Source organism: Centroberyx gerrardi, chromosome 8 (genome assembly GCF_048128805.1).
Source record: "Centroberyx gerrardi isolate f3 chromosome 8, fCenGer3.hap1.cur.20231027, whole genome shotgun sequence".
NCBI lineage: Eukaryota > Metazoa > Chordata > Actinopteri > Beryciformes > Berycidae > Centroberyx > Centroberyx gerrardi.
In genome coordinates this window covers 19,285,129-19,307,330 of record NC_136004.1, presented here as the reverse complement: position 1 = coordinate 19,307,330, position 22,202 = coordinate 19,285,129, and the positions used below count along the sequence as shown (strand labels likewise).

Below are 22,202 nucleotides of genomic sequence, written 5' to 3'. Positions count from 1 at the left end.
TTTTTTTAGGCTGTGATTCAGGGGGAAGAGGAGGGTGAGTCTCCAGCTTACTCAAAAGCGCATACACAACCTTGTCAACCAAACCACAGCACATTTCAAATTGTATCCAAAGCTAGCCTTCGTATCCACTTCAAAGCTCTGATGTTCAGGTGGTGTGACACCAGATCCTGCTGTGTCATGGCTGTTTATACAGTAGCTGGAGGGGCTCGCTTCTCCCCATGCTCCACAGGGACTGGGGATATCTGCTGGTAATTGCCTCTGATTTGCTCTTTCCTAACCAGTTAAGCTAATTGATTGGCTGAGATGCCTCTGGGGTCTTAGTCAGACCTATAGAGGAGGAAAAGGAAATCCCACGGTAATGTTGGGGGATCAGGCAAAGCTATAAATATGCAGGCGTGTTCATACTGGATGAGTTATGCCCAAAGTTCCCCATAGCTCCCAGGAGAATATATTAAGAATGACAAGATGTGAACACTACTGTTTTTATCTCTGTAGGACTATCTTCTTGGTGCTGCTCTTCTCCCAGTATGCCAGAAACGTCCAGTTACCTCTGCCCATCTACAAGGCCAAGAAAGGCTGGACCTCTTATAGGCTACAACTCTTCAAAATGTTTCCTGTAAGTACACAACCTCATAAAAGTGACCAGTTATTGCACCGTACATACATAGGCACCTATTTTGTCTCACAAAATCTAGCTGAGCTCCACCGCTCTTTCCTTTTCTCAGAAAAGATTCCATTCTCTCCCTTGAGGAAGTCGTAACCTCCCATTTCTTTACAAGCCCTCCCACTACTAACAATTTGATTCCCACCTACGTTGCAAATACTTCAACCCATCTCATCTCTGTCTCTGCAGGAGGTTAGGAGGTTTTCCCTCTGCATGCTACTGTGCAGTGTATAAATCAGTCTTTTCCTGCCCTCTGCTGGTGATATAGTAAATAACAGATGGTGGGTCGTAAAGGCTGTCACATTAATGCACTCATTAAAGTTACAAATCAGCCTGATTTATCGTTGTCTCCCCAAAGGGCATCCCACTGATGCTTTGCTATTTATTGGGGTCACTCTTTACTGTAAGAACTTGTGTTTATAGCGGTCAGCCTTAGAAACTGGTATCAGCGTGGACGACTCCTAAACCAGCTCTTTTCATCACTTATTTTCCCTCATGCTGTGCGTTAAGATGTATTAAAGGTATAATTTGGGGCAGGTTTCTCAGCGCACACAGAGTGTGTGTGTGTGTGTGTGTGTGTGTGTGTGTGTGTGTGTTTAACCAAGTTTTTTTTTCTCTTGCACCCAGATCATCATGGCCATCCTGGTGTCATGGCTGCTGTGTTTCATTTTCACCGTCACTGACGTTTTCCCACCAGAGAAGGACAAGTACGGTTTCTATGCCCGCACAGACGCACGCCAAGGCATCCTAGCTGCTGCACCGTGGTTCAAGATCCCGTACCCCTGTAAGTGTGTTGTTGGAGTGGAAGGGGGTGTCAGTGAGGATGGTCTGTGTTGCACCTTGTCTTGTTCAGCCCGGCTGGAGCTAGCCGTGGTATGGCATGGTTTGGTTCATATCTGCATTGATTAGCCAGATAACCAAAGAATGTGAGGATTTAAAAATGACAAGCGCCATCACATGCACCTCAAATTAGCATTTAGTTTCAGCACTAGAGGGAGAGAACAGCAAAACAAGACTTAATTCTGTTAACTGTTAAAACTGAATACTGCACAAAATCTTTCACAGGCAATATATAAATTCTTTATCTTGGAGCTTGTGACCAGGTCTGGCCAGAAATTGTTGTGAAACACAACTGTCTTAGCCGAGCTCCCGCTGGGTTCAGTGTCCATACACAGGTCTGGAAAGTATGGAAAAAAGATTTTGGTCTTGGTGAATTTGGAAATTGCACAAAAAGTTGGGAAAATATGGAAAAATATTGTTGTATTGTCCCGACATACATATGACTACACATTTTCTGTAGTTTTACATTCATCTCACAAATTCTGATATTTGTCCCTGTGAAGAATAATCATCCATAGAGCGATATGGCATTTAGGTGGGGCCAGATCTATCAGTGTAAATCATATTGAACACCAAAATCTTCCAAACAATAGTTAAAGTCAAGACTGTGTAGGAACCTTGCAGGTTAGCACATCGGCACAGTGAAGCCCCGACCAGTGGTAACGAAGTAAAAGATATTTTTAAGATGTTTTGTGTTCAGATGAAGCTGTTTCTCATCAGTACCGACCGGCGCTGTGCTTTTACCCATGCAGTTCAGTGGGGCGTTCCTACAGTAACAGCTGCGGGGGTGATAGGCATGATGAGCGCGGTGGTGGCCAGCATCATTGAGTCTATCGGAGATTACTACGCCTGCGCCCGCCTCTCTTGTGCCCCTCCACCTCCCATCCATGCAATCAATAGGTAATTCTGCAGTTCATCTGGCTTTTATTCTCCCTCATTCTCTCTATACCCCAGAAATATTTTTTTAGGAACTGTTGACCATTTTATTGTCTTGAAAATAATCAGATTATTTCCACCTGCCCTTTCTTCCGGTCTTTGTAGGGGAATATTTGTTGAGGGGATGTCCTGTGTGCTAGATGGTCTTTTTGGGACAGGCAATGGCTCCACCTCCTCCAGTCCCAATATTGGTGTGCTGGGAATCACTAAGGTAACACACAGCTGCACACAAAGATTATCCAATCGAGCTCGCAGCTTTCATTCTGTCTCTCACTTCCTGACACACTCCAATTGGTTTCCTAACCCCCTGCTGGTCTTTGATTGGTCCTCCAGGTGGGCAGCAGACGTGTGATCCAGTACGGGGCAGCTATGATGCTGCTGCTGGGGCTTGTGGGTAAATTCAGCGCGCTGTTCGCCTCTCTGCCTGACCCCGTCCTGGGAGCTCTGTTCTGTACCTTGTTTGGTATGATCACAGCGGTGGGACTGTCCAACCTGCAGTTTGTAGACCTCAACTCCTCCAGGAACCTCTTTGTTCTGGGCTTCTCCATCTTCTTCGGCCTGGTGCTGCCAAGCTACCTCAAACAGAACCCGCTGGTCACCGGTGAGTGGAGAGGAGAGGAGAGGAGAGGAGAGGAGAGGAGAGGAGAGACACCCAGATGCCTACAAACTGAAGACATATTTCAGCCAACTACTAATCTCTTCCCTCTCAATCTCTCTCAGGCATAGTTGAGGTAGACCAGGTGCTGAACGTGCTCCTGACCACCGCCATGTTTGTAGGTGGATCTGTTGCTTTCATATTGGACAACACTATCCCCGGTAAGTCTTTAAATCCATTCTTCACTATTGTTAAGCTAACACTGTTAAGCCTCAATGTTATGACTTCCAAAAAGTCCTGCTGTTCCTGTGCACTTAGGATAGCCGGTTTGTAGTTTTTGGCATAACACCCAACCAGAAGGTTATGCAAGGAGGCGCACCTGCCATAAAGAAATATTATAATTCAGGGAAACGGGCACGGTTACATCTTCCTGCTTGTGACTTTGAACGTTTAAATTGTGAACAGCCTGTCTGAGTCTGCACACCGTAATAAATCTCTCCTCCCCCTCCCTGCCTTCTCAGGTTCTCCAGAAGAACGAGGCATCAAGAAGCTGAAGCGTGGGACTGGACCCAGTGCAGCAGAGCTGGAAGGGATGAGGTCTTACGACCTGCCATTCGGAATGGACTTCATCCGCAGACATCCCATCTTCACGTACATCCCCATCAGCCCCACCTTCACAGGCTACCAGTGGGGGACGCTACGGGGAGCCTGCAGGAGCAGGATGGGCGAGACGGGGAAAGGAGGAATGGGAGGGGAAGGAGGCACAGCACCGGGGGAGAGCGGGGTATAGCGAACGGGACGAATTTGGGGAGCAAGGGAAGGTACACTAAGATAAACGGGTGGGAGAGTGGAGGAGAGAAAGGGTGCAGGGTTTGGGATTGTGTGGAAGCAATGTGATGCGCAAACCCCTGTCATGTGTCCGTCAGGATTAGTTTTCTTTAGCCTGCCTCTATTCCCAAGTCTATTCATGCTATTTTGAGCATGCTATAGCAAGTCACAGCATGCTATGAAAGATGTCATCATTAACAGACAGGTCAGGTGGTGTGTATGCATGTGTGTATGCAGCACTTCATAATGGGTTTGTGCTTTCATTTATTTGCACTTTCCTTACCTTAATACAGACAGAGACAGATAGATGCTCAATATCTCACTCAGAAAGATGAATGTTTGATGATTCACTGACCCATTTAAGATCGAACATTGCCACTTAGCAAACCCTTTTTTGCAAACCTGTATAACTCAAGGAATTTTGTAAAGCATAATATTCTGTTAAAAGTAGATTTGATGCTGTAAATTGAGGATTATGCAAAATTGCACTGTATGAATCATTTGCCTGTAGACTCATTATGCAACCACATTAGAGATGCGCAAGCACACATACACACACACCAACACCAAAACTAGCTCAAGCGTTACAATGCACGTAAACTGTCAAGGTCATGCAGATAGATGCAAGTGGCTTGTCGGTTGTCTTTAGCCATGCACAGTGATTGTGATGTTTGTTTTGCCGTATCTGCTGCCTGAGTTCAAGCAGAGAATGTTGCTCCGCAGCTCGCTCCTCCATTTCTTTAGGAAACTCCTCAGACACCCGTTGAATTGCAGCATGTCAAATCAGCTCATCTCCTAGTGGGACGAATCCAAAAGCAACTTACTGACATCCCCAGGCCCCAGTTTTCTTTATCTAGTAGGGTGATGATTAAGATACCCCATGGGAATGGGCATAAATTCACTAACAACCAGCTTACATACCTTACTGCTTCAGTATTATCTTATGCATCATTTACTAACTCCACCAAGACCCTGTTTTTCCTGAGCACACCCCAACCTCATTTGGCTCTTAAATGGGAATTAAAATCTATTTTGCTTCAGCATGGAGCAAAATGCACTTGGTTGGCTACCATAAATGTGCAATCACTGCAAGAGTTTGTATAGTTGAGATCCTTTTCTATTTCACTGATAACCTTAATTTTGTTATTTTTGTATGTTTAATTCGCATAGGCTCGGGTCTTTTCTAATATATGTAGGCACATGCATAATGATAATGGCTTTAAACGATGCCTGACTTGTACTGTCATGATGACACAAATGTATGGTTTCAAAAGGAGATGGTACACAGTTCACAGATAAGTGGCCCTGTAAGAGAGACTTTGAAACATTTTGCACCCAATTGCCAGACTCAAAGACAGATAAAGAGCGATAAGAGGAGAATTTTACATTCTTTATCCTGTGACTGTCACAGAGCTTTTCTGATCCTCTGCATTCTGCTTTGACAGTTTCGAAGGGTTCACTTCTCCTGTTTTTCAGCAGTAGTAAGTGAACATGCAGGATTTACAGACACTGCACCATGAACTAAAAACCCCTGCAAATATCCAAACCCACATACTATTTCCAATAATGTGCTGTGTTAGCCTTGCTGGTTACTTGGATGCAGTACAAGACTTTAAATAGGTCGGGATGTTGGGTTGGTTTGGATATGTAGGGGGTGTTAAAAGGTGAGGAGAGGGTTGGGAGAGTTGAAATTTCATTTTTTTTGTTCTCTCGATGGCTCACAGATTGTACAAGGTATTGTCTTGCACCTCCTGATCATCACTCTGTGGATTATTATGATGATGATGATGATGATGATGATGATTGTTGCTGATGTCATTGTTCATATTGTTAACATTGTTCACTTATTCAACTGTGTTGACTTTCCCTTCCATTCATCCTCCCATCCTCAGCCACCCATAAGCATCCCACTCTCATCTCACATCTTCGGCCTCTACTCGTCAAATCTGCAGTTTACTGTTGATATTTGTTACTGTTCATGCCTATTGCAGTTTAGCCTGCGGTGGCATATTTGGCATGTGAGAAATCCTGAGCCGTGTAGTGGAAGGTTTCAGAGCATTAAGAGCCTGTACCTGATTGGCATGGGGAAGACCTAACTGAGACCCTGACATGAGAGCGAGTCTTGGGTTTGACCACACTGTGTTGCTTCTGCTGACTTTTATAGCAAAACGGTGGTTGAATAAATAGCAAAGGATTGCAATATTCTCTCAGCAAGTGTAGAAATAAAAATTAGTACAACAACAAAAACAATGGCTGAAGGAGAATTGTAAGATATCCAGTCCAACTGAGATTTTTGCTAAACCAAAATGCTAAATGCTCTTAAGATTATTTTCTTTTATCTTCTTCTTTTCTCTTCTGTTATTGTTATACCAAAATATTTTTTCAGGTATTGGCAAATGTCACTGTCAAGAAATTAGCAAAATCTCAACCCAAATTTACTCGCCTTTTTTTTTCTTCTCTTTGTTAAACCTATTTATTTATTTATAAGAAGAAAGTTAATGTTTAATGAAGATTATTTGAAGCAGATTTATGTGTGTCTTGCACAATGTTAAAAGGATATTTATTACAGTTTGCTAGTTCATGCCCTGTACAGAGTGGTGTGATGATCCGGTGCATTAGAGCCATAGCTGTGGCTAGAGACGCTGACCACTACGCCTGCTCTCAACCTCCGCTCCAGTCAGTGCTTTTAGAAACTCTTCATTAAACTCTAAACTCTCCCGGGGACAGCGGCATTCTTCTAAATATAATTTCTAATGTTGTAAGCTGCTTATAGGTCATTCCAAGTCATGTGATTTTACAAACAGAAGTAAAAACACTTTTAAACGTTGAACTGGATAGTTTTAGTGGAATTTCAGTCAGGACCTTTTTTATTATTACAAGTTTGTACATGTGTGGTGAATATTGGTGCCAAGAACATCAGGAGTCAGTGAAGGATCCCAACCTGACACCCTAAAATAATGGGACTTGTCACTAGATACTGGAGTCGTTATTATGACCTGTAATCAAATGTAAACATTTTTCAAGTTTGACCTGAAGACCACTTTGCAATCGGACACTTTTGGGCCTTAGACTTTTATAGCACAGTTAGCTAGTGATCACTGAACCTTGAAGAGAACTCCAGAGAAACGGTGCAGAAACTGTAAATCTAAAAGCTCCGTATTCTTATCTAAATGTTGGCTGTGATCAGGATTGGTAGCAGGTGGGTGTGGAGGCAGTATCATGAGGTGACTGAGCAGCCGCTGGTTTAGAGGCTGTTACTGCCACACTGTACCTGATGTGAGAGTGTTAGTTTGTGGCTCCAGGACAGCCAGGAACAGGGGATCCAGTAGAGGTCAGAGGGCATCTTCCCCCCCCTCCTCTCCCCGCCTCCGCTTCTTCCCTCTCAGAGAGGGACATATGGAGGGTGGTGTTTGACACTTTTGGCACCTCTTGTGGTGAACTCTTTTGTACGTGCACATAAAAAATCACATGCACAATCTTCGACCCAGTGTTCTGTGGCATCATCTCATGTTAATGCAACTAGCAGTTTACTTCTCTCTAGCAGTTTACTTCTCTTGCCACATCCTTCCTTCCTTCTCCACTCTCCGCCCTCTCTCTCTCTTTACCCTCCACTCCTGCAGTGAAAATACGATAGCAGTGTCCTCTCCTGTTTTGGTGTACCTGTTTTTTTCTCCACTGAAAATCTTGCTATTTTGTTGAGGTTTTTGGATGCGGGAGAAGACACCGGCTGGCCACCTTGTTAAGAGCCTCTTGGTCGAAACTGGCCTCATGGTCTGTTACATTTTCCCCCTCCCTGATAGTCTAGATGGGTGTTTGGAGTCCATTTTGGTGCTTAAAGACAGCTTCCTCTTGACTTGGACCTTAGACCTCCAGTTTTTGTGGTGCTTTCTCTTTCAGGAGAAGCAGGCTGAGGTTCCTGAACACTGTGTATTTGTAACAGAGTTGTGCCGAGTGTCTTACATGGTTGTTACAGAATTTAACCCTCTTAACGCCTTGCATTTTACAAAACCAGACTCTCTTCCTTGAGCTTGAATCACATACTGTGAGCCAATGAAATTCATTAAAAGGTGGCTCTTAAGAAGGTGGCCATGAGGTGTATGACACAGAGAAATCAATCCCTTTCAGTTATTTTGAAGGGGGTGCTACCTGAAGAATATACTTTTGTCTATCTCAAGTGTTTTATCTTTTTCAATGTTGTTTCTTGTTTTTTATACATCATTTTTATGTTTTTACAAACAAATATTTGTAAGAAATAAATCATACATTTTAATCTTAAATCATGCTGGAAAGCGCACCATTTTGTTGTATTTTTATTTAAAAAGTAAATACATTTTGATTATATTTTAAATCTGTGGTTTGGTGGAATCCTTTTGTTTGTTAGAACATTTTCATATTGTATTTTTTATTCTAACATTGCTTTCTGTTCATGTTAACACTGTCAATACAAATCAAAAAAGAGCTGAGAAACTTTAAATAGATGTAAAAAGAAAATTGAAAAAAAATAAATGTATATTGAATGGAGTACAGTGTGCTAAACATTCTGGAAGAGAAATTGTGTATACTAATTGTAGCAACAAATTGTTCTATTCTTTGTTCCTAAAACTATTTAATAAGATGTTACAGAACGAATACAGTCTTTTGTCTTTATTGGTTGTAGAAACTAATTGTGAAAGCTGTCTGTTTTTCCCAAGTTGGAACACAGAAACAAACAGCTTTTCAGTGTTTGTATTGCAAATGGGCATCTCTGACTCTCTCGGTCCCTCTCTCTCTCTCTCTAACCATCTATCTCTATCCTTCCCCCATTTTTTTCTGGCAGTCAGCCTGTTCCTGGAAAAGAGATTAGGCATATTGTTGTGTCTAGAAGCTCACTCCGCCTTTCACCATCAATTGACACCAGTGTAGCCTCGGCACCACAGGGAGAGCAGATGTGACTGAGCCGATTACTGACGCACTGATGGAGGGAAGAAATTAAAAAAAAACCTACTGTGATATTAAATATAAAAATTGTCTGTGACTTTATGTATACCAGGTACCCTAGTGAAAAGTAACTATGGTGATTCTACAAGAAACGTAGTGACACCACAGAAGATTTAAAAAAAAAAAAAAAAAAAGTATCATAAAGAATACGGTCACTATAAACTGAATAGGCTGAGTAGGCTACCACAGACACACATAAGTTGCTACTTTACATGCATCTTTCTGCCATAATTTTCATTTGCACATTCTGCTTAACATGTTCCAGTCTTGAGGCTGCGTATGTTTATGTTTGCCATATTTTTATTCACACGCTATTTTTCTGTTTCTGTCCTATTTTCCTCTCCTGTGTCCTACTAATTCTCGCTGATGCTGCAGCTGCGCAATTTTCCCCACGGGGATCATGAGTGTTTCATGTAATCTTTCAGGATGTGATTTTTTTTGTTTTTTTTTGTTAGGGTGTTAAACCTTTAAACGGCAGGCGGTCGACAGAGTTTGACTTGGGACGGTTTTAAAATCACTTGCACGCGGTTTATTAGCAGCCTGTCCGTGCTTATCGGGCACCGGCAGCTAGCTACGACATTAACGGACGGTTTCCAGTGAATACCATACATAGGTCTGTGTTGTATTGTGTCTGTGAGTTTGGGGCTCCCATTGTTTTCGGGTTCCCCCGGTTTATTCATCTCCAGCACGCCGTCAGGCAGCGCGAACAAAGGGGCGTCAGGGTCGCCCGCTGATTGGCTCCCGGGTCCAACGCCGCGAGCTCCGCTACAACAGATGGGGCTCTCCTCCTCCTTCGCGCACAGCACACACCAGCTCCTCCTGCACGCGCACCGATGATTGTTTCCGACGGGAGGAGAGGGAGCGAGTCGGCCGAGGAGCACCGTTAACGGGCAGTTCAGTCGAAACGTGTGTGTATATGTTTCTGTGTGTGTGTGCGGGAGAAAGGAGGAGGAGAGCAGTCTATGGTTTCGTGGTGAGAGAGAAGATCTTCAAACTCGGCAGGAGCGGCGTCGTAAGTAGGCTGATATTCATGGGAATCTGGCGATATGATCTGGGTGTAGTTTGATAGCGTGATTGTTTGCACGATAGAAAAAAACTGGTGTGAAGATGGACCTTTGACAGCATAAAAACCAATACAATACCATGCATTCTGTGTATTAAAACACAGCCGACACCTATGGAGACTAGACATTTCACATATCAGACATATTTGGTGCATTTTATTCACAAATAATCCCCAAAATAGCCTTCTCTGTGGCAGTTTCTATGGCAGTCCAGCCTAAATCATATCTAGCAAATGTGGGAAATCTTGGATGTTATCACCTTGCTCTGTATAAAGGAGTGTGCATAGCTATGTATTAACAAAACAGTGTTTGAACAGGTTACATAACAAGCAGTAGATACTTAGGATTCTTAGTAAGACACACACACATACACACATACACACACACACACACACAAGGCTGGCTGGACAGAGGCAGTGCTTTGGGACTGACCCTCTGCCAAACAGAGGGACATGTTTCCACTCCTAAAGTCGTGAGAGAATTTTTAATGTTCTGGCCAGTACTTTTAATCATTAATAAGATATTAGGGGCAAGATTCAGTTTCAGCATGCCCCGGGGAACGAAGGAGGAGGAAGCCAGATTTACACTGAAGGTGAAGGCAGGCACGTTTTTTTTTTTTTGACAAACCCAATATGTCTAATGCGGAGCAGGAGAAAACACACACGCACTATTTTTGGCACAGTGTTCCTGAGCTAGTTTCTGGAACCCTCAGATGTTTTTGGTGTTGCTATGACAATGGTGACAATAGTGAGGCAGAGCATTAGTAATGTGGAGGCTGAAGAAGGGGTGGTGGGGTTGAAAGCAGCGAAGGTTTTGGACCTATTCATCATTTCAGCCAAAGAAGTTGACAGAGGTTCAGAGGCACAGGGCAAGAGGGCAGAAAACAAGCATGCATGTGTGTCAATGGGGAAAGACAGAGGGGGGGAGGAGAGGGAGTCAGGAAGTTGTGGTCATGAGTTTTAATAGCGTGGTGGATGGGTTCCAGTCTTTCACGAGGGAAAGCGAAGGCAACTGAGGAAGAGAGCTGAATGAGGAAAACAGACGGCACAGGGGGAAGAGTTTCATAATCAAAAAATTGGACAGAAAGTAAGAAATGGAGTTAAGTCCGGCATGAAGCACACAAGCAGAGGAGAGTGACAAAAGGGAAAAGATGTGGAGGCCGTGGATTGGCTGGTGTGGTTGTTGTGATGAGACTGGGGAATTCGGGGGAACAACGAGATCTATATTTGGAGTCCTGTCCAGAACGCAGAACAGCGGCCTGCTCTCAGACATGTTCTGCACTGGGTCAGCCGTGGGTCAGACTGGCTGTGTTTGCATGCTGTAGTTAGCTTCAGATCAAAAGCCCAGAGAGATGTCTTACGCCTGAATGTGTAACAGACCAGGTCCTGAGGGGTTATAAAGGGTCACAGCCTCTCCTGGTGTGGAGCTGTTTAGTTAGACCTCAGGGTCATTTTTACGTGTTATATGGTCTTAAGTGGGTAATGTAAATGGAATCAAATAATAAATGCAGGCATTAAAGATGGAGTGCATTAAGATGAGCTGTTGAGCATGTGAAAACCTCATAACTCTGTAACAATTTTGGCTGATTTTCATGTTTTCACTTCAGTTGAAGGATTACATGCTCCTCTGGGTTGAGAGAATTCTCCAAACTCTTTTAGGCTTATATGAAACCCTTTCAGAACCCATTGGATAACGTCAAAAAAACGCCTTGTCACCAAGCTAAACACAAGGCTGTTTTTCTCACTTCCTGAAAAGTTGACATTTCGGAGGTGCGTGGTTTTCATCCGACAGCAATTATACTGAGGTGCAACCACAGAACATGGGACCCATTTATTACAACATTTAGCGGCAGTATTGCAGCAACTTTAAAGGAAATGTGTCCAATATGATATTTATCTCTTTATCTTGATGTCAGGGCACTGAGGTAAATGAGAGGACGATACATCTTGTTATCAGATGACAATTTAGTTTGCCTTAGAATTTGAGCTGTTCTTGTGACTTGCCAGACAATAACAACATTGTCTTGGTTTGACAGCAGGCCACACGCCAGTCTCAGACCACTAGCATAAACCAATAATGAGTCTGCCAGCACCACTGCCCTTGACCAAGACCATGGTATTAAAGACTAATGCTTTCCATTGTGTGGGTCAATAGTGAGTGTTTGAGCGGTTGACAGGGTCTAATATAGGTGCTGAAATATTGATAGACCTTGACAGCGGCCAGGCTGATTGGTGTTTAATATTTCATTCACTCACAATAACAGAACACATTCGTGTCAGAGATTGACAGCCTTAGGTTATCAGCACTGTGTGTTTAAGGCTGCCACACGGCTCTTATCAGAGGTTTTTGATATCATGTTTACAGTACACTCTTTAGAATAAAGCACGCATTATATGTGTTTGATCTGAGATGTTTGTACTGCGATAGAGATTGGGAGAGGGGGGGGACAGTCCGTGTGTGTGACTTTCTGTTTTTCTGCCTGTGCCCATGTGTGTAGACTTTGTTTGTGTGTGCATGATCATTCATCTGTGCCGTTTGAATTGAGGAAGTGTCAGGCTATGCAAAGGCTCGCGTCAGTTTCCTGTGTGACTGGCTCAGTAAAGGAGGAAGTGATTAACGGAAGGGGAGCACTTCCTTCAAACGCCTCTGCTCTTCCCAGTCTGTTACCTCTCCTACTCATACGGAAAGGCCTTATAGTCATTTTGGGACGGACGCTTTGGGACCCCTGACGATACTAACAAAGTCTACCTGCCTCTGTCTCTCCTTCTCCATCTACCCTTTCTTTCGCCGTCTCCACATCTGCTGCTCCCTCTCTGGTGGCCGACCAAGATCTCACAGTCTTCAGTACGGTAAGCCTTCTTATAGTCTTGTAACACACACACACACACACACACATTTACATCATGCTCATTCAGTATTTTTCCCTGGCTCTTAATAATACCTTTCCCATAGTTGCTATCTTGTAGAGGCATTGATTGTGTTATGAGTGAGTAATATGGAAAGTAAAGCGCAACACTGCTTTTGAAGAAGTGTTAAGAGGGAATCAACAGCGTTTTAGAAATGTCCGCTGTGTGTTTGTGTGTGTGAGAGAGAGGAGAGGGACAACGAGAGAGACTGTGTGTGTATATGTGCATGTAATGTGTGCTGCCATGGCAAGCTCACAGATAAATGTTTAAGCAGCTGAAATGATTTGGCCCGGCGGGTGGCCCATGTGCCCTGCACCTGTTCCTCTCCTTCCGGAGGCTTCTGTCCTGCCCCCTCTGTAGATACACAAAGACACACACACACACACACACACACACTCCTTCAGCTAGGAAGGAAGGAAAACTCAAGTGTGATGGCAGAATGCCATTTAAAACATCTGCATGTGTGTGTACGTGTTAAAGGGCGCCAGGAAAGAGGAAATATAGGCAAGAAGGGGAAGAGTGTGGAGAGCAGCTGTCTCACTCCATCACACACCAAATGTTCCAGATTGTTCAGAGGGATAGAGGGAGTAGTAGAGGGAAGGAATAGAGGGAGAACTGTCAGGCGACCAGTTGATCTTCTTGTATTTTCTTGTACGAGTCCATCAGTTGATCTGTCTCTTCTCACGAATAGTTGACAGTAAAGTAGATGTGACCTGTGATTATTGTTTACCGCCTGAGGCTGCTCTCCACCTTCCTCCTCCTCCAATCACTTTCCTCCTCTCCAGGCTGCCCTCCTCTTGTCTGCGTCTCTGTGGTGATGCCTGCCACAGGCTGTGTACTTGCTTGGTCATGAGGAGTCATGGGATTCAGTTCGAACAAAAACGAAAACTCATCACTTTCTCTGTTGCTCCTTTGTCTCTCAGCCCCTCTCATGCTGACTGAGAATGGATGACACACAAGACGGGGTTCAGATTGGAGAGAACAAGTTCATCAGCAAGTAAGGATTACTCACCGCACTGTCTCTCTCACATGGACACACATTCACACATCTAGACACACACACCTCTTTCTGTAGATACACACATGCATACATACATGCACACACACTCACACTCATTGGCCCTCATTCATCATCATACAATTATCATACATAAATCTATCATACAATCAAATCTGATCTTAAAGTGGGGGTACGCTCATTTCACCATCAATTCCATCTTTGTCGTAGCCCCAAGATCGATCTCACGTCTGCTCAGAAAACGTGCATGCTCATTTCAAAGAACTATATATTTGAGCTGCGCATGGAAAACCACATTTAAGTTTTTAAATCTAATATTCAATACTTATTGTGGATTTTCGCATCAAAATTATGAATAAATAACCTACCTAAAGTCTCAGAAGAAGCATCGGCTCTTCATGCAGGCACGGAGCATAATTGGATGATTGGACGCTGTGCACTTTACTGTATATAGACCAATGCTTATGGTGAAGCCAGGTATCCATGATAGATCTCACACTACTAGAGGACATAATGCTGCGCCAAGCCTTCCTTTTTGTAGGCCAAGAGTTACCAAACGCACATCATTTTGGGTGTGCCATATGGAAATAGTCAATTGTTTGCACACAGTGCTCAATCAACAGCTGCGTCTGATTTATCAGTCTACGAATTGGCATTCATTTTTGTGCCGTGACAATGTTTCATGAATCAGCTGTGGCGTCTCAGGATCATTTCCACAGTAGATTTTGCGCTCTTTTCCACAATAGCTTGATGAATGAGGACCACTATGATTTTAGGTGCAGTAAGTTTAAAACATTAAATGCTGCACACATCAGAAAGCCTGACTTTGGCCTCTATAAACCTTTGCTATGTGTGTTTAAAAAAAAAGCAGTGTGAGAAGTAGGGATAAGAAGCAGTACTCCTCCTCTGTCGGATCTGCTCAGTAACTCAACATCTCTGTCTCCAGGGCAACCGTCCTTTCACATCTTAAGACATACAACCTCTACTATGAAGGACAGAATCTGCAGCTACGGCACAGAGAAGTGAGTATTTACGTGTGTGTGTGTGTGTGTGTATTTGCATGTGTGTATGTGTGTGTGTTGGTGTTTGAGTCACTCCATTGCCATTTACTGTTGTTTGAAAGCTTTATCCTCCTGTTCAGCGGAAGCGTCTGAATGTCTCCTCTCTTTTGTCTGTCTGCCTTTCATTTACTTCCCTCACATCTTCCTTTTTACTTTTGCTCTCAGTCATTTGCAGTTTAATATACCCTACCCAACTCTGTCTCTTCCCATAATTTGCCCTGGCCCAAAGGGGTAATAACTGCCCATTGTGTATGTTTGCATGTGTGTGTGTGTGTGTGTGTGTGTGTGTGTGCATGTGTATTGATCCCAGCTCTTTTCCCCTAACAGGAAGAGGGGGAGCTGATCGTTGAGGGCTTGCTGAATATCTCCTGGGGCCTGCGTCGGCCAATCAGGCTTCAGATGCAGGATGACCACGAGCGAATCCGACCGCCTCCCTCTTCTACATCCTGGCACTCTGGTTGTGCCCTGGACAGTCAGGGGTAAGGTCCAGACAGATCCAGTTACACCTCACTGACCGGAAATGGTAGAGAGATACATAGTGGGTCAATGGGTACAGATATAGATTAGGTCTAGTTTGTCTGATGAGAAATTATTATAAAGCCAAGGTAAAGAATGGTCAGCAGTGGTGATCTCTCAAGTTTCATAAATAAGCACATTCACTTTTTGTTTACGTATGCTTACATTAAGAAACTTGAGATCTGCAGTTTGCTAAATCTTTTGATTAAACACCATTTGTCAACAGTCCCCCGATAAAAGTGAACCTTTAAGCCTGCACTTTTGGCTTAGTTTGGGATTTTGCCCCGAGGTATCATTGATCTATCTGTGTCAATAGGCATGGAGCATCAGCTCTATAATCCCATTCATTCATCCCATCAGATGAAGCTATTCTTGTTCCCAGACTAATAGGCCTCAAGGGCATGCAGTTGGCATTTGACTGATTCAGGGATATGTCTCTGTCTCTGACCTGTCTGGGCTAAGATGACCTACATTCAAAGCTGCTTGCATCTGTTAATACATGCCTTGCTATTACTCACCACACTCATCTTTGTCTCAGAAATAATGCAGTTCATGCATTTTTTTCACTTATTGGAAATGTCGTTAATCTTGATAATAGAATACGCTGTATCCTTTACAGCTTTGTCAGCTTGCATTTCCTGCACTGTCCCCTGCCACTGTGCCTCTCCCTTCTCTTATTCCTTTGTTCTTGCATGTTTTGTCTTGCAAGTTCCCCCAATAGCACAGAGGGTCAGCAGCCAGCACAGCAGAGCCCGCCCACAGTGGAAGTGACAGCACCTGAAAGCCAACCAGAGGACGATGCTGTGAACGACGACAACGCAGAAGGTGAGTGATTTTACCTACAGAAGGTAACCAGTAAGCAGCATCAGACACGGTCACACTGCATGTGTACATAACAGAAACAACTGCAAAATAAAGCTATTTCACTTATTGAAGACATGTCTAGTTTGTGCAATCTTATCAGTTGCCAAGAAAAAAACGTTGCATTAGGTCAATAAAATCAAATCAGGCTTTCTCTAAAAGAAAGACTGTGGACGTTCTAGATAAGCGTATCTAAACAAAGGTGGGAGTGAGCACCACACCTCCCTCTCATATTTGCCTCATCCTGTCTGAGCCTGTTCATTAGTCATTTTCTTTCCTAATCTGTACAGGTCATACTGGTTTACTTTTCATGCTGTAAATGAAGAGTTTCATTCCAAAATTTGATATCCACTATTTGAAAAGTGTGACACTTTTACAAAATGATTGCAAGCACAAAAATTAAAACAAATTATGGTGCTCTTTGAAGAATAGGGGATAATTTAAGTCCCTGGCTGAAAGACTTTTGCAGCCTGGATGTATTTTAAAGACACTGAATAATGAACTTCAGGTAATGTTTTTTTCACCCATAATATATATAAAGCATTTTGGAAATGAACTCTTCAAAATACTTTCCATTGTTTGTTTCTTTTGCATCATTTGTTCTTGAGAAGTAGCAGCAGTAAACTTCTTTTCCATCCTTTATGTTGAATGGACAGAGGACTATGAGAGCTCCGCTCAGCTCCTCAGGACGAAGAGTGACGCCGGGGTTTTAAGGCGGGGCCAGCGGCGGTCACCGAGCGACCAGAGGAGGATACGACGACATCGCTTCTCCATCAACGGACACTTCTACAACCATAAGGTGATGCCACCCCACGGTGTTAGCAGGTCTTCAAAAAGTCTGAAGAAGTTGTAAAATAAATTAGTTAATTAATTGAAGGCCCCTAAAGTTTTTTTGCACTGCATGTCCACCCTTAGATTAATACGGAACAGGGTTAGTACAATATGCAAAACATCATCATATCTGCTTTAGTAAACACAATTGGACGTCATATCCCTTTACAATTAATTTTCTGATGTTGTTTTTCTTATGCTGCCCTTTTTATATTTGCAGAACTGCCATTAGTTACGTTCAAACAGAAATGGGCTGGTCTTGCCATTATTGTTTTTTATTTTAGTTTTTAAATCGGTCTTAAATTCAACTGCAGGTAGCATGAAAAAGGTCTTAAAAAGTCCTAAATTTGTCTTTCTGAAACCTGCAGATACCCTGCAACCACACATACACATTGACACATGCTCATGCATATGCGCACAAACATATACACACGTACACACACGCACACAAAGTTGTATATGAAACTAAAATGATTTTTGAATGTTTTTTTCTAATCTCTCAGACAGCAGTATTCACTCCTGCTTTTGGCTCTGTGACTAATGTTCGGATCAACAGCTGCATGACGACACCTCAGGTGCTGCGAGTTCTTCTCAACAAGTTCAAAATTGAGAACAGTCCTGACGATTTTGCCCTCTACCTTGTACATACAAGTGGAGGTGAGTGTGCATTGTTGGTAGTGTTAGTCAGTGTGTGCAATGTTTTATTTGTTCTTTATTTCTCCAGGCAGGCTAATAACAAACACATTCTTAATTGCAATAAGGTGGTTATGAGAGGTTATGGGAGCCACATCAGTTGTAAGCAGTTGCTGTGTATACTATTTTGTGTGTTTGCACTGTTAACCAATGTGTGTGTGTGTGTGTGTGTGTGTGTGTGTATGTGTGTGGATATGTTAATGTTTCAGAGCGTGTGAAGCTGAAGCGCAGTGACTATCCTCTGGTGCTGAGGGTGATGCAGGGTCCATGTGAGCAGGTGTGCAAGGTTTTCCTCATGGAACCGGACCTGGGAGAAGAAGTCACGTATGATGTAAGATCACAGAGATTTATACCAACTAAAGACCAGTTTCATTATCCATTGGTTTGAGGGAGAGGGAGAAAATGGCTTGAGATCCAGAGATATGGATATGGAAATATGGCGTCGGGCTGTAAATGACCCTTCCTGCCTCCTTTCTTTTGACAATGTACAGCCTTAAAAATCATTCTCCCTGTGCTTGTAAATAAGTCTCCAGTATGCCCCCATTTACCCCACATCAGCCTGTCTCTTTTGTGCTTTGTCATGATGTTTCCCCTCCCTCCCACCAGGTGGCGCAGTACATCAAGTTTGAGATGCCTGTCCTGCAGAGCTTCATCACCAAGCTGAAGGAAGAGGAGGACCGAGAGGTGCAGAAACTCAGGAGAAGGTACCACAGCTACTAAATCCACTTCCTTATCTGTTTACACCACGATGCAACACATTAAAGAAGTTAATATATCATCTACCTCACAACATCAGCTTTTGTTTTGCCATGCATGAACACGGCTGCAAGTTCTCGTCAACAAGTTTAAGATTGAGAATAGGTCTGAGCCTGCAAAAAATGGCATTAATAAAGTAACACATTATTATTAAATTCATCCCGCTCACACAGTGATTTGATCTTTCTTTCTCTCCATTTGTCCACATGTATCTATAGGTATAATTCCCTGCGGTGTATAATTGAGAGGCAGCTCCGGTGTGTTCCAGAAGGAACCTGTATGTGATCTGTGATCTGCTCTTGGAGACCAACTAGGAAAATCTTACCCAGAGCACCACGTTTTCCACCAGACTGTGACCAAACTTCAGATGAGACTGACCAATAATCACCTGACAAGGAAGCAATGTATGCATTCCAGTGATTTCCTCTGAATTCCTGTCTCCATATGGGTCTTTTGCCATCTTTACCATTTGACCCATCGTCCATCCCCTGTGTCCGATCCAACCAGCCAAACTATCAACCTGCAGACAATACTGTAACATTACTGTTGTGTGCACGACCATCTCAGCAATAATCTTACCATGACGACTAAGATGAAATTCATTCAGACTCTCATTCATACAGACTCGTACGGAGCCATGACCCAGACCCATCTACTAAAAAATAACTGGTTCTCTTTCTCATACAGTACAAACACAGACACAGACACATTCTTTCAGTTTCTCACCTCATTGCTCTTACTCCTGAGTAATCCTCACCCTGTTGCAGTACATTACCTCTAAAAACAAGCCTAAAATTGTATGTCTTGTCTACCTTCCTGATTGCAAGCTGATACTCTATCCTTTTAAAGCACAATATAATATGTAAAGTCTTTGTAAAGTGCCTGTTACAAAGGTTTGACCAAGCACCGAGGCAAGAACTATGATAAAATATTTTGAAGCTGTTTCTGTGTAAAGAATATTATGGATTGTATCAGGGAAGTAGCTAGAGCCACGCCAGAGTGACACAGTTTGGGTCGATATCAAATCCAAGAATGGACCAGGAGCATGAAGGTGGTGGCCTCCCAGAGTGATGTCACCCAGTCCCATAGTGCACTGGGTCCCCAGCTTTTCTGAACTGAACTAGCATAATGACATAACATTTTCTGCTTATTGTATGTGTGACTTCAAACCAGGAGGCTGCCATCTTTACGTATCTTGCTGTTTGAAAATTTGTTGACTCATGCAATTGGAGGAACTGAATTGACCCTCTCCATTTTATTGCAAACTAGAAGTTCTCTGCAGGGATTGTGGAAGGCTGTGTGGACAGAAGATCCGTGTGCATGTTGTTACCATCCGTTCCTTTTTTCGGCCTGATAGTGACAACTGTCTCTGTGCCCACAGCTTTTCTGTAGGCATTCAGATTGAATGTTAAAGACAACTTATGATTGAAGCTAAAGAAAAAATCCACCCTTGAAAAACTTAAACACTGTTAAAAAAAAAAAAGCTATTGGTGATGTACCTTGCATTTCTCGGTCCCCAGTCCCTCAGAATCCAAGACCAAGGGCTTCTTTCTAGACTCAGCATTTTGCACCAAACATTTAACAATCATACAAGGAGAAATCCAGCATAGAAGGGGCAGAGACACCAATTTCTCCACTGACAGTAGCCTCAATAGACCAGAATGCAATGCAGCCACAAGAGGTGGTGATTTGAGTAGTGGAAAGGAAATGTAGGAAATCACTAACTGAAGTAGAAGCACAGGAGGCAGGTTGAGGGAAAGTAAACACTTCATCACAAAATAATGCTGGAATGCATTGAACATCACAGATTGATGATATATAACTGTTAGAATATCCAAGGGTGGATTTTTCCTTTGAATCCAACAAAGAATGAAGCACACACAAGAGGGACGTCCCACCAGACTGTGAATAATGCTGATGAGAGTGTTGTGTGTAAGTGTGCGAGCAAGCATTTCAGAAGCAGTACAGTTTGCCTCTACATGTACAGCGCTTTGCATATGTCTGCTTTTGTCTGTGTGTGTACAGCTGTGTGTGTATCTATCCAATAGTTCTGACATCTTTAATGATATTCTCACCGTACAGTACACAGTGCGCTGTGTTGACAAATGGCACAGCGATGATGAGTGTTCACAAAAAGTCATGTGTAACAAACAGAGTGTGTGTGTGTGTGTGTGTGTGTGTGAGGGAGAGAGAGAGAGATTTTCAGCGGCCCTAATAACACTTGCCTGCTTTTGAGCGTTTTGTATTTGTTTCTTTCACAAACTAATACGGTTTGAATGAAGCTTAGTCTCTCAGATGTTACGAACACACATGCCACTATTTGGAAAATGTAGTTGTTTTTTTTTTGTTTTTTTTACAATGATTGTAATTTAATAAAAAGTTATCTTGAGAGAAAATGTACGTAGCTGTAATCTTTTTCTCTCTCATGTAGGTCATTGGGTAAAGAGCCTGAAATGTTGTATAATAACGCTTAAATCTTGTTGTATAATTTGAAATGATATAATACCACAACTTGCTTCAACAGATGGATATTGCACTTTGCCATAAGTCAAAGTCACTGAAAACTTTGGGGTAACTTTTAAGTATTCTGATTTTTCAGTGGGTCAGCGGTTTAATAGTTTAGACAAACACACACACACACACACACACACACACAGGTATTTGCGTCTCATGTTGATGGTAGGGGCTTAAAGATGACCATCACTGCTGACATGGCTCAGCCAATGAGGAGGTGTGAGACAGAGTGATCCACTCTACCTGAAGGAGATTGTCTGGAGGACAAGAGACTGTCCCTGAAACATACTTTCTCAGACAGTCAGAGGACTCAGCGCCGCTCACACACTCTCCGTTTGAGACTGAAGCCCAGTGGAGTAAATAACATCATCTGAATCACTCTACTATTTCACTTGTTTTTTCCTCAACCAGCCAGTCAACAGGTGAGCTGATTTACTCTAAGAGGAGTAAGAACATTGTTTACAATTAAGATGAAGTTTTATCAATGTGTTACTTCTCAATGTTATAGATATAGTATTCTCAAAAAGGATTTCTTATTGTTGTTTCTGTGATGTTTGAAATGTAGAAAAGTTATTTCTTTTTTGCCTCAGTTTTGTAACTAAGCATATCTCTCTTGCTTTGATTAAATGTAATTTTATACATCTACTGCAGAGCAAATTAGAGGCTATTCATAGAAAACATGAGAATGCAGATAAATAATAATGCTGTGCTGGTAGGCAGGCCTTTCACAATGTTTCAAATTACATTGATTTGATAATGGAATTCCTCTTGTTTTTTTCTGAATGAGTCTTAACTCCCATAGCTGTAATCCGAGAGAAGTGTCATGGGATTATTCTCTACCTGACCCAGTGTAATTATAGCTCAAGAGGACACAGATTACAGTTTGTTGAAGGCAGTACTAATGATGTCATGCTGCTCACTGGTGGTGCTGTTCATAAGTCCTCACATTTTGTAATTGTCTATTAGAACAAAGAGTGATTAATTCTGTCAGCCATCTAAAGAAAAGGCAGAGTATTGTTTTTTTTTTTAAAATGCATCACAACAAACTTTTTGATAGTTTCCCCCTTCAAAGGCAGATACATTTTTTGTTGTTTGTTGTTTTTCCCCAGGTGCCTCTTTATTAAGCAGCTTGATAACAATGA

The 22,202-nt window shown here is 42.7% G+C and overlaps 2 protein-coding genes across 6 annotated transcripts in view; both read left to right on the top strand.

Annotated features, from left to right (window-relative positions):
- Positions 1-8,375, top strand: part of slc23a2 (solute carrier family 23 member 2) — a 42,360-nt gene extending 33,985 nt beyond the window's left edge. For all 3 annotated transcript variants that reach the window (XM_078285201.1, XM_071919073.2, XM_078285202.1), the window contains 7 exons: positions 496-616; positions 1,292-1,448; positions 2,257-2,404; positions 2,546-2,651; positions 2,774-3,041; positions 3,161-3,256; positions 3,557-8,375. In XM_078285201.1, the coding sequence (XP_078141327.1) occupies positions 496-616; positions 1,292-1,448; positions 2,257-2,404; positions 2,546-2,651; positions 2,774-3,041; positions 3,161-3,256; positions 3,557-3,825 (1,165 nt within the window). In that variant the 3' untranslated portion in view covers positions 3,826-8,375. The remainder of the gene's footprint in view (positions 1-495; positions 617-1,291; positions 1,449-2,256; positions 2,405-2,545; positions 2,652-2,773; positions 3,042-3,160; positions 3,257-3,556) is intronic.
- Positions 8,376-9,707: 1,332 nt separating this feature from the next.
- Positions 9,708-20,946, top strand: rassf2b (Ras association domain family member 2b). Of its 3 annotated transcripts, XM_071918671.2 has the most exons (11): positions 9,708-9,852; positions 12,734-12,753; positions 13,734-13,807; positions 14,775-14,850; positions 15,217-15,368; positions 16,115-16,230; positions 16,923-17,065; positions 17,601-17,754; positions 18,000-18,121; positions 18,397-18,494; positions 18,765-20,946. In XM_071918671.2, exons 3-11 carry the CDS (start codon positions 13,755-13,757, stop codon positions 18,829-18,831), a joined length of 981 nt encoding a protein of 326 aa, XP_071774772.1. In that variant the 5' UTR covers positions 9,708-9,852; positions 12,734-12,753; positions 13,734-13,754; the 3' UTR covers positions 18,832-20,946. The 3 variants fall into 3 exon arrangements, with proteins under 3 accessions (XP_071774772.1, XP_071774781.1, XP_071774765.1); XM_071918680.2 differs by lacking the exon at positions 9,708-9,852 and having other exon boundaries at positions 12,518-12,748; XM_071918664.2 differs by lacking the exon at positions 9,708-9,852 and having other exon boundaries at positions 12,518-12,753.
- Positions 20,947-22,202: the final 1,256 nt, after the last annotated feature.